General features: G+C 34.7%; 3 protein-coding genes across 3 annotated transcripts; 1 reads left to right on the forward strand and 2 right to left on the reverse strand.

Annotated features, from left to right (window-relative positions):
• The first annotated feature begins 166 nt into the window (after positions 1-166).
• LOC110938444 lies at positions 167-1767 on the forward strand. The gene is made up of 2 exons (XM_022180772.2): positions 167-719; positions 822-1767. The coding sequence occupies exons 1-2, from the start codon at positions 610-612 to the stop codon at positions 1171-1173; spliced, it is 462 nt and encodes a 153-aa protein (XP_022036464.1). The 5' UTR covers positions 167-609; the 3' UTR covers positions 1174-1767.
• A 303-nt stretch (positions 1768-2070) lies between these two features.
• On the reverse strand, positions 2071-3487 carry LOC110939729. The gene is made up of 2 exons (XM_022181302.2): positions 3102-3487; positions 2071-2268 (listed from the first exon to the last, which is right to left on the reverse strand). Exons 1-2 carry the CDS (start codon positions 3425-3427, stop codon positions 2214-2216), a joined length of 381 nt encoding a protein of 126 aa, XP_022036994.1. The 5' UTR covers positions 3428-3487; the 3' UTR covers positions 2071-2213.
• A 5330-nt stretch (positions 3488-8817) lies between these two features.
• On the reverse strand, positions 8818-12295 carry LOC110942502. Its single transcript, XM_022184278.1, has 4 exons — positions 11899-12295; positions 10567-11787; positions 10303-10481; positions 8818-10236 (listed from the first exon to the last, which is right to left on the reverse strand). The coding sequence occupies exons 1-4, from the start codon at positions 12293-12295 to the stop codon at positions 8818-8820; spliced, it is 3216 nt and encodes a 1071-aa protein (XP_022039970.1).
• Positions 12296-13743: the final 1448 nt, after the last annotated feature.

Genomic DNA, 13743 nt, shown 5'->3' on the forward strand with positions numbered 1-13743 from the left:
CTCAATCCCTAATTATTGCGTCTACGATGGACTCGTGAATTCTAGTGAATAAGAAATTGACACGTGTCATCATCATCCTTAGGAGGTTTTTATACTTTTCCACCACGATTTTTAAACGGACATAAATTTTTCGTACGTTAATATTGTTTTTAAAAAGTTTACACCAAATTAAAGAGAATTTTATTATCTTTAATTTGGTGTATTTTTTATTAAAAAAAATACTATCGTATGAAAAAGTTATGCTCGTTTAAAAATCGTGGTGGAAAAGAAAAAAAAAAGTAGGCGCGAAAACCTATGGTACGACCTCGGACGCAAACTTTGAATCTTAGACGCAATAGTAAGGGACTGAGGCTACCACAGACGCGAAGCATGTTCATTTTCGCAAATTTGACTGGTGAATGTCCATTTTCGTGATTTTCCCTTTTTATAAACTTCTGGTTTTATGTATTGATGTTATATTATATATATTGGTGTAACGGTTTTCTTCTTGTAGACTGTCCCACATACAAGGGAGTCAGTTCTTGGAAACGTGAATTCGTCGGTTCATGGTTTAGCTGGATCAGAGGATGCCCATCAGGCATCTGAGCAACCAAGATTGAACTTAAAGCCATGGTCACAGCCCCTTCATCGGTTCTTGGAAACGTGACTTCATCGGTTCATGGTTTAGCTGGAGTCGATGATGTTGCTGTTAATCATGACCTTATCCGGTCTCCTAATAGGTACATATTTATCTATTAAAGTACGTCCCCGTAACCGTTATCATTGTTAAATAAGTTAATGGTGTTAACTTCAACTATACTGTAATTTGTTTATTATATTAGGGTGAAAAAGGACATTACTAGGGCCGGTAACCAACCCGTGTACCACCAAAACGGTAAACCCGACCCATTCGACCATCATAGAACCGGGAAGACAATTGAGAAACGAGATGCAAAAAAATCAGATGCTCAACGAAGAAGCAACTGGAGAAACGATAACCGCAAGAGCAGCAGAGACCTTGAGCAGCAACAGGAAAGACCTCCTCCACCTGAAACGTGGCGCAAACCTGTGGACCCTCCACTAGCGGTTGGAACCTGTTACGGAAAAGCAGCTTCTGCAGTTAAACTAGCCCAAGCCTTCTCAAAATCGGTCTTTGATCCAAAGGTGGTAACCACTGATCGTTTCTCTAGCTAGAGAGGGGTTCCGTTTTCTCGGCTAACCAGCCAACCCACTACTATACCTCAGAATCTCAGATCAATGGACACTGATTGTTATACAATGTGTTTGATTCTTGAATCTACTCCATAGCGTCGGGCCACACCACCCCCTAGGCACTATGGGCTGGATTTTTCGATTCCCGCGATGAGTATAACGGCAACAATGTCGAGAGTTTCGGTATTTTAAACCGTTGATAGGGGGTTATGGGGCTTCATCCACTATACACACGTGTTATCAAAATTCAACATTGATGCTTAAATCCGGTTCTTTAATAAATTTCCTATTTCAACTTGTTTATACAAAAGTGTGTATATTACAACAGGTGTGTCCCCCCTCGTTGGGCTAAGGGACCACGAGTTTGTGGCGGGACAGGCGATAACCAAGGCAGAGGCGGGCAAAGTAGCTAAACACGAAAAAGCTTGCATCGAGAATCAGCACGTGCTCGTCCCGTTCGCTTTCGATACATTTGGCGCTCTCGCCCCTGACGCGGTGCGGTTCCTAAAGCGGGTTCAACAGGTGGTAAGCAGTAACACCGCACATGTTAAGGGCAGAATTTTGTGTTTAGCAGGGTAGGGTTTGCTATTCAGAAAGGGGTAGCGGCGCAACTTGTTGCTCGTCTACCTGCCATTAGTTTGTAATCGTATTGAGTTTGTTTATAATTTAGTCATCACTTGCACACCAAAAAAAAAAAAAAAATCTCATATTTAATTTTTTATTATTTTTATTATTATTATAAGTAATGTGAAGACTGGCCTCTAGTTTTGATTTGGAATTAGACTCGGACTCATTTAAGCTCAAATCAATTCATACTTTTCAAGAGCTGACCTCGAGTTGTTCACATGACCCAGTTTATTTTCAGCTTAACTCCGGTAATTGGTTTTATCAATACGAATGTATTCGCGATCAAGTAAAGCTTATAAATATACATACCACTATTTACCGTAATACCAAAATCATCCATCCGTACATGACAATAGGAATAAACAACAATGATAAGAGTTCGTAAAATATATAATTTAGAATAAAAATGATGATGGGACCGGTGACACCATGTTCCATGAATCTCGTAGCCTGAAAACAAGAAAATAAAATTTAAAACCACACTCATATTTAAGATATGACGAAAATGTCAAAATAGTCCCTGAGTTTAAGTTATTTTTGCCACTTCAGTTTAAAGAATGAAACATTTTATATCTTGGTTCCTAAGGTTTCATTTTTGTTGTCATTTTCATTCAATTGGCAAACTGGGTTAGAATTTTTTGTTAACTTTTCTTTTTGTCGTTTTCTTTTAATTAAGAGTTAAATGCCATTTTAGCCCCTGTGGTTTGGCCGTTGTGTCAGTTTAGTCTAAATGTTTCATTTTTCGCTTGTGGGTCCAAAAAGGTTTCACCTTTGCCATTTCTTCGTCCATTTTTTCTGCTAATGAGAAGGGTAATTCGGTCATTTTATATGGCCGAATTACTCTTCTAGTTAACAGAGTTACATATTAACAAAAAATATGGATGAAGTTAACCCAGTGGACTAAAATGACAATGGTGAAACCTTTTTGGACCCACAGGCGAAATATAAAACATTTAGACTAAACTGATAAAATGGCCCAAACCACAGGGACTAAAATGACATTTAGCTCTCTAATTAAAATACATTATGACATAAAATGACGATTATACCCTTCATTTAAATGAGGAAAACGAGAAAAGGGGAAGAAGTTAACACAAAATTCTAACACAGTTTGCCAACTGGATGAAAATGACAACAAAAATAAAACATTAGCGACCCAGATACAAAATGTTCCATTTTTAGATTGAAGTGGTAAAGGTGATCTAAGCTTAGGGACTACTTTAGCATTTTACTCTTAAGATAAAGTAAATTTACATAATAACCAAAAAAGAAAAATTACTTACACAAATTCTTTCTTGTGTTCATATGGTTTAAAGTTATGCCTCGACATTCTTGTACTCTTCTTACCTTTATTACATGGCATCACATACAATTGTATCATCTCCGTCTTAATTACATCTTCCTCGGAGATTGTGCATAACGACGGTCGCCATTGAACCGCCTGGCGCCCGCTTCTCCTGCCCATCGTGTCGCTGCCACCAACCCTGTTTTCGCGAACCAAACCGACAATAAGAGTGGAGCTATCCGTCCTAGATACCGACGACGTCGGTGTCGGTGTAGGTGTGGTTGATGAGCCACAACAAGCAACAAGAGTTGACAACAAACTCATTTTGGTTTGCCTTGTCCTCTCTCAGTTGATGTGTGTTTTTAAGAAAGAAGTAGCCAATAAGGTGGTATAAATATATTATTATATATTGTTTTTTTTTATATATATTTCATTTTATTTTTGAAGCCGTCGGGTTTAGATTGGGACGTGTTCCCGCAATTAAAGCATTTGTTAAATTATTTTGATTAAAAAGTAGATAGCGTGGATTATGATAATGATTCGAAAGTGATATATAATATTTAATAAAACCCAGTTAAATTATAATTTGATTGACTTAACTTTCATTCACAAAAGCAGCCCCTAGACCTATGTTTTTACCAAATAAACCTTAAACACATAATGTTACCAATAATACCGGTTCACAGAGGCCTCTTTGTTATTGAATATCTTATCGTTTCTAGCTCTCCACACGCACCAGTGTGCCGTTATCAAGATACCATGTAGGATATCAACTTTCCGTTAATCCATATTTAACATGTCTAATTCAATCTAGCTAAATTAACCTCATTAGCTCAGGTTAAAATAACCAGTTGTTCGAGTTAGAATAAGTTATTTCCATGATAAGTACCACTTAAATCAAGTCAGTTAATATCAGGGGCGGATGTACCATATAAGAAGGGGTAGCCTCCGCTACCCCTTGGCGATCCGGCGGTAGTGTAAATTTTGAAAAAATTTGACATTTTTTTAACGTTTTTTCGATTTCGTTACCCCTTTCTTTTAAGACGTTACCCCTATGAAAGTTTTCTAGATCCGCCACTGGTTAATATGTTCTAACCTAAAGGGACTTAGGCTAGACGAGTCATTTAAGAAAAGACAAATTTCATAATCAATTCACTTAGTATATTATCACATGAAATTATAGTCTAGTGATATTTTAGAGGTTGGATAAGACTTTGTGACCATTAGGTCCTGGGTTTGATTCCCGCAATGGGGGTTTTTTCAGATTTATTGGGTTTCCTTCTGAATTGGTAAGCATTATAGCCTAATGGAGATGGATTTGATCAGGTGGTTCCGCTGATAACACGATAATACTACAGTAGTCTGTTAGTTATCCAAATTTATCGTTTAGAAAAAAACTCAGTTACTGTATTTTATATTTTTTAGGACTATACTAGTGACAACGGTAAAGGTGCCCATGTAAAATGAGTATAAAAAAGAATAAAAATTAGACTAAGGAGAAGAGTTGTTTAGCTATATACTTTTTTTATTATTATATTGACTTAAACCTAAGATCATCAAGTTAGTTTAATAATGCTTATTTCAAATCTTATATCTTTTTTTATATCAAAGAAAAAGAGCACTAAAAGTGATGAATAACAAAAGCACTAGGCATCCCATGTGACATGCTTAGTGAATTAGTGTATTTTACATTGGTGAGGACAATAAGTACATTTTTCCTTTGTCTTCTTAAAAAATGTTGTTTTTAATTTTTATACAGAATGTCTTCTTAAAAATGTTGTTTTTAATTTTTTATATAGAAAAATGGGCTAATTCCTAATGTATTATTATATTAATAAAATGATCCAATATCAATCCAAAAAACTTCGCTTCGGATTCAGTTATAGGCCGGGAGGGTTCATTTGGGAACATTAAAAAGTGGGGAACCGGGGAACACTCGTAAAAATTATACTTAACATGTTAAAAATTAGTTTTTTTCTAATTTTTTTTTCGACGTTTTTTTCTTATAAATACATGTAGAAACATTTTAAACTAAAAATATAAAAAAATGTTTTAAAAAATATATATCTTATAAAATTAACTTAACATGTTAAAAATCATTTTTTTTAAATTTTCAGCGCTTTTTCTTATAAAAAATGGGTAGAAACTATTCAAATAAAAAATAATTTTTTGTAAAAAAAAATTAGTCTTTTTTTAATTGTTTTTTTATATTTTTAGTTTTTGATTTTTTTATTAAAAATGCTTCTACAAGCATTTATAAGAAGAAGCGTCGAAAAAAATTTAAAAACAATGATTTTTAACATGTTAAGTTAAATTTTTAAGAGTGTTCCCCGGTTTCTCACTTTTTTAGTGTTCTCCAATGAACCTCACGGTAGTTCAACTATATTGAAAGGTTTATAACTTTTATATTTTTTATTTAATACATTGAGTTAATATTTTGATAACATAAATTCTGTAACCAATCATATTTAATACATTAATTCTTATATAGCATATAGTATAAAATAAATAAAATGTTGTTAAGTGTCAAAGTTACGGACAAGACCTTAGCGACGTTAACGTTTTGTTCATTTCTTATAACTTATGTTATGTTATGTTAGGTGTTACTTGTTAGTAAACTTAGTATAAGTTATTTCAGTTTGATTTGGCTTAAAATGAATTTCAAATTGTTTTAGATTTTTCTAATATGTTGGTGACAGCTAAAAATGATTCGGCCAATTCAGTTATCGATTAATACGGTTAACCTTTGGATGTGCATGAAGTAAAATTAATTTCAATCAATCCAGTTATGTTATTTATAAAAAAATAACAACTCTATAAAAGTTGATTTTAATGACGGTTAAATCAGTTATTCGTTTACATATGTACATATAACCATAACCAAACCAAATAAATCAGTTATTCGGTTCTATTGGTTTTAATTATTCGATTCTTCTCACCTCTATGTTATCTATAACACACTTTGAACCTAGATATACCCGAAAAGAACTTGTATTTGTGTTAAATAGTTGTTGTAAAACATATTAAACATGGCCACGTACCTATTGGCACACCAATGTGCCTATATGCACATGAAAAAGTGTTTTTTTGTCATATATGCACACCCTGCAGTGTCGAGCTGTGACCAAAGTGCGGCGATTTGGTCCGGTCAACCAGACAAAGACTGACGGTTCTGTTGACAGGACCAAAACGCCGAGCTTTGGCCACGTTTTGGTCCTGTCAACCAGACAAAAGATTGACCGGGTGTCTGTTGACAGGACCAAAACGCGGCCAAAGCTCGACGTTTTGGTCCGGTCAACAGACCTGTCAGTCTTTGTCTGGTTGACCGGACCAAAACGTCGCGTTTTAGCCACAGCTCGACGCTGCAGGGTGTGCATATAGGACAAAAAAACACTTTTGGGGATGGCTATCTACACACCAAGTGTGTAGATAGTTTGAGCCTTAAAGGGACATATAGTATTTGAGCTGACAACTGTTATTATTATTATTTTTTTTTTAACTTTATGAAAGAAAACACGCTGCGCCGCTACCTTTTTTTGAATAGTAAAATTAAGTCTTTTAAAAACTACGTCTATATATCTCGGGGTCATAACATTACTATGCATGACCCTTTGAACACGATTAAGTAGGTCCACAGCCTCTGGCGTCAGGAAACTAAAAGTATCAAAAGCAAATGGGATAAAAACGTGCTGGTTGTCAATACCCGTTTTCTCGTGTTTGGTCACTTTGCCCGAAGAAGCCTTTAAAACAACCTGACCCACCGTGAAAGTACTACCCCCTAAGCCTACAGAAACCCCTGTTAGATCCACACATTCGTCTTTTTCTGCCACCCATTCAGAGACCAAAATGACGGCTGGTGAATTGATAATTATGAATTTAGGATTTAACGTTAACGACATGTATAGTTTACTTATGTATCTTTTTAAGTAATTTTCATTTAGTATATTTGTTTATAAAATAAAGTAGTTCAAAAACCTTTCCTTTTTATCACTGTATGTAGGCCATTGCCGTCTTTTGCTTTTTGACATTATCGTAACAAAATGTATATAGTATGGTCTTGATTCGATAATGGTTGTAAAGATATGATACTTTTGATGGTCTTATTCTAAGGCCACAGGGGGTCGTGCGTTATAGCATCACGGAAACCATTTTCAACGCATGATAGGATGTTTTTTTCACCCCACAACAAAGTTCCACGCGTTATATTTTCCATGAAATCAATTTTCGTTATTTTCTTCACGCGTTATTGTTTTGTTTTGTGAGTGTAATTGTTGGTTGGGGGGAAATTGTTGGGTGTGGTGGTGAGTGATGACCACCCCCACTAAAAAAGGTTGTGAGTGATGGAAAAATGGTTGCTGACATGACGGAACATGATTGTATATTGTGAGTGATAGAAAAATGGTCACTAGTGACCACCCCCTCCCCTAATGAAAGTTATAGCAGAAATGATAATTTGGATTTGTTTATTATCATATTACTGAATTAAAAAAAATTAAGGCTTAATTTAAATGCCATCAAAGCTATAATGACAATGATTTATCACATAAGCAACAAATTCAATATAGAATATCATATTTTATTGGTTAATAACGGTGCATATTATAGAAAAAACATATGAACGTGTAATAACCATGTTATTAGCTTAAGAAAAGTAATTTGTTATTTTGTGAACCTTTATAAAATGTTTAGAAAGGTGTTTATATAAACATGTTTAAATAGTGCTACATTCTCCCGAAACTCAACTTTGTTACAACTCTTTATATAAAATGAAATTCTTTTAAAGTTCCAAAAAGAAGGCAAAGATGTTTGTACCGGCCACCATTATACCATATACCATGCATTTGGCATTGATTTGATATACATGTGCATTATTTGTACGATCTTGATGACTCAATGGCCATTGCCATGAGTGGACCTAGCACCTCTTTGTTTTATTTTTCGTTTCGGCACTATAATCTTTTATAGAATACTAGGCTATCACCCGGGAACATCCCGGGATAGGAAAATTTATATTTGAATTAAAAAATAATACATAAGTAATATTTATAAACTAATGAGTGGATTCTTTCCCTTACTAACAAATATTTTTTATTCGGTTTGAATAATATTCCAAATTGGCGTCCATGTGTGTTTAAAGGTTTCACGTAGAATTATTAACTTTTTACATGGAGTAACGACATGCGGAAAGTTTGTCCGATTTGTTATTATTTTGAAAGGCCTTTAGTGCAGGAAGTTTACAAAAATAAGTTAAAAATAATGGGTCAATTAAATTGTTTGGTGAATGTTTTTTTTTTTTTTCTATTGGATCAATTTGGGCAATCATATCTTGGGCTCCAATTGATTATTTTGAAACGTTCTACAGGCAAAATTAAAAAGTGTTTTCCTAATGGCCCAACTTCCCTTTGACCCACACAAAAAATGTTATGCATTTTATGTTACTTTGTGATAGTTATGTATTAGTGAAATAACTTAACACAATAAATACAAACAATAAGAAATCGTTTAAAAAAATACTATACTCTTATGAATATGTGAAATGGTATTCAAGTAGTGATTCAACAAAATTATAAGTCACTGAGGTTACTTACTTTTAATAAACCACCATAATATGGTGATATGATAAAAAACAAATAATAACAACCATTCTAGTAATATCAACAATTCAAGTAATTTTTATTACAGTTATTAGAATGAAAATTCAATTCAGACACATATCATAAGTGTGTGAACACTTCTTTGTAAACCACATTAGTTGTTGTGTTGGTAGGTTTGCCATCCTTATCAAGAATTAACATCTTCACGCCTTCCCTTGATTTAACTCTTGATAATGCTACATATAGCTGGCCATGTGTAAAAACGGGCTCTTTTAAAAACAATCCAACCTTAGATAAAGATTGGCCTTGACTCTTGTTGATCGTCATAGCAAAACACACAGCAACAGGAAACTGTCGTCTTTGAAAAGCAAAAGGAATTTTTTTGTCGGAGGGAATCATGCTAATTCTTGGTATGAATGTTCTGGTTCCGACATTAGCACCTGATATAATTTCAGCTTCTATAACCCTCTTTCCAAGAAATGTAACCTGTAACCTTGTACCATTACACAAACCATTTTGCTGATCAATGTTCCTAAGAAGCATAATTGGAACTCCAGGTTTTAAAACCAAACGATGATTAGGTAAACCAGATATCTTTAAACCATTAAGGACATCAGGTGAATACAACTCTTGTTGGAATGAATCGATACCTTTCTCCGTCGCACATATACTATCAGAACTCAGGTACTCTGTTGGTTCACCAGGAAACAATTCTAGTAGTCGATCATTTATTTCATGTACCACCTCGTTTTTTGGTGTCAGAATCGCCCTTTCAGAAAAATAATCTCGATCCTTATATCTTTCAAGAACAGATGGATATACAAATTGAATTAAAATTTCGATGGGATCCAAAGAATCTGTGATTAACAAATCAGATGGTATTTCTACAGTTGCTACACCATCATTGTCCCCTCCAACTTTACCCTCGCCAATATCAAGAAGCCATTCGGAAAATCTCTTTGTCGACTCGACTGTAGATGGTAAAACACCAACAGTCAATCTCATGTTTTTGGTCAAAGTAAGTAACTTGCAATGGGGCCATATATAGGATGAACTCAACGAAGCGTTAACAATTTCTTGCCTACTTCCGTTTGGAATAACAGGAAGAATTTGTCTAAAATCACCACCAAAAACGATAACCTTACCTCCAAACAAAACATCCGACTGATGATTGCTTTTATCGACAAAAATATCTTTTAATTTTCTATCTAAAGCTTCAAACGCATGTCTATGTACCATGGGTGCTTCGTCCCATATAATCAACCTAGTTTGTTTAAGCAGATAAGCTACATCACCATCGGGCCTTATGTGACACATAGAACTCTCATCTAAATTTATGGGGATGTGAAATCTAGAATGAGCCGTTCTACCTCTTGACATTAGAAGTGAAGCAATACCACTTGAAGCCACATTTAAAACAATCTGCTCTCTCGACCTAACGGTTAAGGCTAACGTCTTCCACAAAAACGTCTTCCCCGTTCCTCCATATCCGTAAACAAAAAATACACCTCCTTTGTCGCCTTCAACGGTTGTCATTATCTGATTATAAACATATAGTTGTTCGTCAGTCAATGAAGATTTTAGACTATCTAACTCGCTCTGTACCTGAGGAACATTAAAAGACAGTTCTTCGTCAACCAGACGATTGTTTCCAACAGCAAACGAATCGTAATCAGGATAAGGAATTGTTGGCCATCGTGTCAAAGAGGACCCATTTCGAATGAGGTACTTCTCAATCTCCACCAATGTCTTGTTCTTCAATCTCTCATCTGACATTACAAGATCTGTACAGCAAAAAGTAAAGCCATTTAAAAAATGTGGAAAAAATTAAATGTGAATACTACTATGCGTAATAAATCAAAAACAAACCTTTGTTCTTTGTTTCTTTTCTCGTATTGTATAAAATGTCATCCCCCAAGTATTTCCATGTTTGTTCGAAAACAAATTCAGGTCTTGATAATGTGTTTGACAACAGCAAAGTAACAAACAATGCACGAATATAACGACCATCTCCCGTAAAACTCGCTTCTTTAATAGCTTCGATGTATTCCATGTCATCGTCTAACAAACCCATAGCATAACATGCATCCCTGAAGGTTGGAAACAACTGGCCATCAACAGTTCTAATTTCTTCAAAGGATCTTGGTCCTTTGACTTTGTTTAAAAGAATTCTAAGAAAATATGGTTCACCCAAAGCAGGGGAAACAGAATGAATGCGTCCAATCTGTAATAATTTTCTTTTACGTTCTGCCCAATTTCTATCTTTTAGTTTCCAACAGAATTTTGTAGGAAACTCAACATACGTAAGCTTCCGTGCTTCCTCATTATTTTCGTTCATCTCCATCCACTTTAAAAAAATGGATGAAGAGACTGATGGCTTGTCCAACACTTCTTCAATATCGTCTTCGGCACCAAACACAACATTTTGTTGACCTTCCATATGAAAAGGAAGCCTCATAACTGGAGGAAACCTATAGTGAACTTCATTAGCAAATATTCTCCAAGAAGCTTCACAAGCGGAAACGTACCTACAATCATAATAAGCTTTGATCTCATCCTTTGCTGTTTGTTCGTTATCTGTACCGTCTCCATTTGTCACCACAAGCGATGCTTTGTCTGGACCTTTATTAATGTACTTAAACAAATATTTGATAGAACCCGCTTGATTGCACCATTCTACATTAATGTGAGCTTGGTATCTTTTCAAAAGAAGCGGATTATATGGAACGACACTTCTGTTGTCCAATTGAACTTTGGACTTGATAATGGTGTTTCCATTATCTCTTCTTCTGTATACAGGGAAACCTTCAGCATCGGTAATTGTTTCATTAATGAATTTTTTCGGAAATTTTTTTGAACATCTATTATCAACCATACAAGGACAATTGGGATTTGCATTTCCACATGGACCATGAATCATAAACTCGGATACAAGAGCATAAAGAGCGGGATCTTGAATCTTATCTGGTATCTCAGCAGATATGAATTTGTCTACGTGATCAACGGAAAGAAGCTTGGATTCAGGTTTCAAAAAAATACAAATGTGAGCATGTGGCAATCCACGCTTTTGAAATTCAACAGTATAAACCGCTACAAAAAAAAATAATAATATTAGAGTAACTGTAAAAAATTCATACAAAAATTATTAATAATATAATAACAATAATAATAATAATAAGAAAATTTAAATTGTATTTATACCTGCACTTAGTGCTCCAAACACTTTCTTGTCCTTCAAATCCTTTATAATTGAATCCAGTTTCATCTTAAACAAACGACACATAATATCTGGTCTGTCCTCTTGCTTAATTGAAGTATTTCGAAGGTATCGGATAATCTCTGGCCACTTAGGATTACATGTCACCGTAATGAAAAAATCAGGATACCCGAACCATTTGCAAATAGCCATAGCATCTAGATAATTTTGCTGCATATACCGAGACCCACCAGTAAAAGATGATGGTAGTACTAACCGTACCCCAGTATTAGATAGATCCTCTTTTCCTTCATTCTTAAATTTCTGAAGATTTGTGTATGACTCAGACCTAAGATGTTTTTGTTGAAAACGGATATAATTAAGTCTTTCACTCTCGATCATGGTATATGCATCAACCAAAAAATGCTGGAACAATCTGCGGGCATTTAATATTAGCGAAAATGAAGTTGATCGATCTTGGATTCTATAAGCAAAGAATTCTCTCATTGTACACTTGGGACTAATTTTCTTTAAAGTACTTATACCATCCCTATGAGGAATGTCTATTCTATATCCGTCATCACCATTGGGAAAAGAATTGGATACTGAAGTGCAAGATATGATGGATGAAGTTCACTTATTCGTTGAAGACCTTCCGTGTGAGACTCAACAACAATATCACGATGGTCAACTATTTGTTGGATACCACCAACAATCAATGCAGCAACTTCAGAAGATGAAGGCAAGTTGTAAGTACGACCATCAAGATCTCTTTTGTAAATGATACGAAGTTTGAAGTTCTCATTAGGATTATCATTGAAGTGGTTTCTTGCTATTCTGTAACTTTTAACCAACTGATTATTATTATCCAGGAAGTCTTTTAAAAACTTTATGAGATGAAGATCTATTTGCTTTAAATGCAAGTCGGACTTATTTGTGGAATCACTGTGAAATAAGAAAAACGTGTTAACTAAATTTAGCACATAACATAACATCTATGTATACGGTAAATAAAATAAAACTAAAAAGAATAATAGTTGGTATGAAATACCTGAACAACTTATTTCGATTTGAAACTTCATTCTCAGTGTCATAAATATAAAGCTGGGAGAACTTTGGCTGTTTTCCAGGTGCAGGTACCAAACCACCTAATGAATGAAAATTCTGTCCACTTATACGAAATACATAAGGTGCCCTGCCACTATTGATGCTTGAATCTACTTTTCCACCCATGGATGTGAATGCGAACATAGAATTATATCGACGGATATTCTTTAGAAAATACTTGCTGTTTTCATTAGAATTTGCAAATAGATCCTTGTATATTGAAGAAGGTTCTTTCAAATCCGGAAGCTCCACTTTTCCATAACCACAACATAAGCTATAGGTTAACTTACCCAATGTAACTCTCCCTTTACCACCTTCGTCAGTCCATAACAATGAGTCACACATCTCACATTTAAGGCTTTGATTACCGTGATCCAAATAATCTAACATAAAACAAATTGATCACTAAGTAATGAATAAATTAACGAATACAGTTTATTTAACTAATAAATAAACAACTAATACTCAGAATTATTATAACCTGTCGAGACACCCTTACAAGGGTCTTGAATGGGAGCAAAGTCTACATTCTCATCATCAGAAGTAAGATCTAACATTGGAATAGGATCAATACGGCGTTTCTTAGGTAAAAGCTTTTGTTTACCGGAATTCAACTTTGTTAACGTTGACGACGATTGACTAATGGAGTTACTGCTTTGTGTAACAATGTTTGAAACAATAGAAAACCGAGTACTTGTAGAAGGGTTAAATTCGTTATTCAAAGGAAGACCACCTATTGAATA

The sequence above is a fragment of the Helianthus annuus genome, chromosome 5, assembly GCF_002127325.2.
Source record: "Helianthus annuus cultivar XRQ/B chromosome 5, HanXRQr2.0-SUNRISE, whole genome shotgun sequence".
In the NCBI taxonomy this organism is placed as follows: Eukaryota; Viridiplantae; Streptophyta; class Magnoliopsida; order Asterales; family Asteraceae; genus Helianthus; species Helianthus annuus.

What these genes read in the sequence shown, in the direction of transcription:
- LOC110938444 (XM_022180772.2), top strand. Translation starts at nt 610, where the DNA reads ATGGTCACAGCCCCTTCATCGGTTCTTGGAAACGTGACTTCATCGGTT. An exon ending in CTTATCCGGTCTCCTAATAG is followed by an intron (nt 720 to 821) that starts GTACATATTTAT and finishes TTATTATATTAG; the next exon opens with GGTGAAAAAGGACATTACTA.
- LOC110939729 (XM_022181302.2), bottom strand. Translation starts at nt 3,427, where the DNA reads ATGAGTTTGTTGTCAACTCTTGTTGCTTGTTGTGGCTCATCAACCACA. An exon ending in GAACACAAGAAAGAATTTGT is followed by an intron (nt 2,269 to 3,101) that starts GTAAGTAATTTT and finishes TCTTGTTTTCAG; the next exon opens with GCTACGAGATTCATGGAACA.
- LOC110942502 (XM_022184278.1), bottom strand. Translation starts at nt 12,295, where the DNA reads ATGATCGAGAGTGAAAGACTTAATTATATCCGTTTTCAACAAAAACAT. An exon ending in GTTTGGAGCACTAAGTGCAG is followed by an intron (nt 11,788 to 11,898) that starts GTATAAATACAA and finishes TTTTTTTTGTAG; the next exon opens with CGGTTTATACTGTTGAATTT. An exon ending in AAAAGAAACAAAGAACAAAG is followed by an intron (nt 10,482 to 10,566) that starts GTTTGTTTTTGA and finishes TTTGCTGTACAG; the next exon opens with ATCTTGTAATGTCAGATGAG.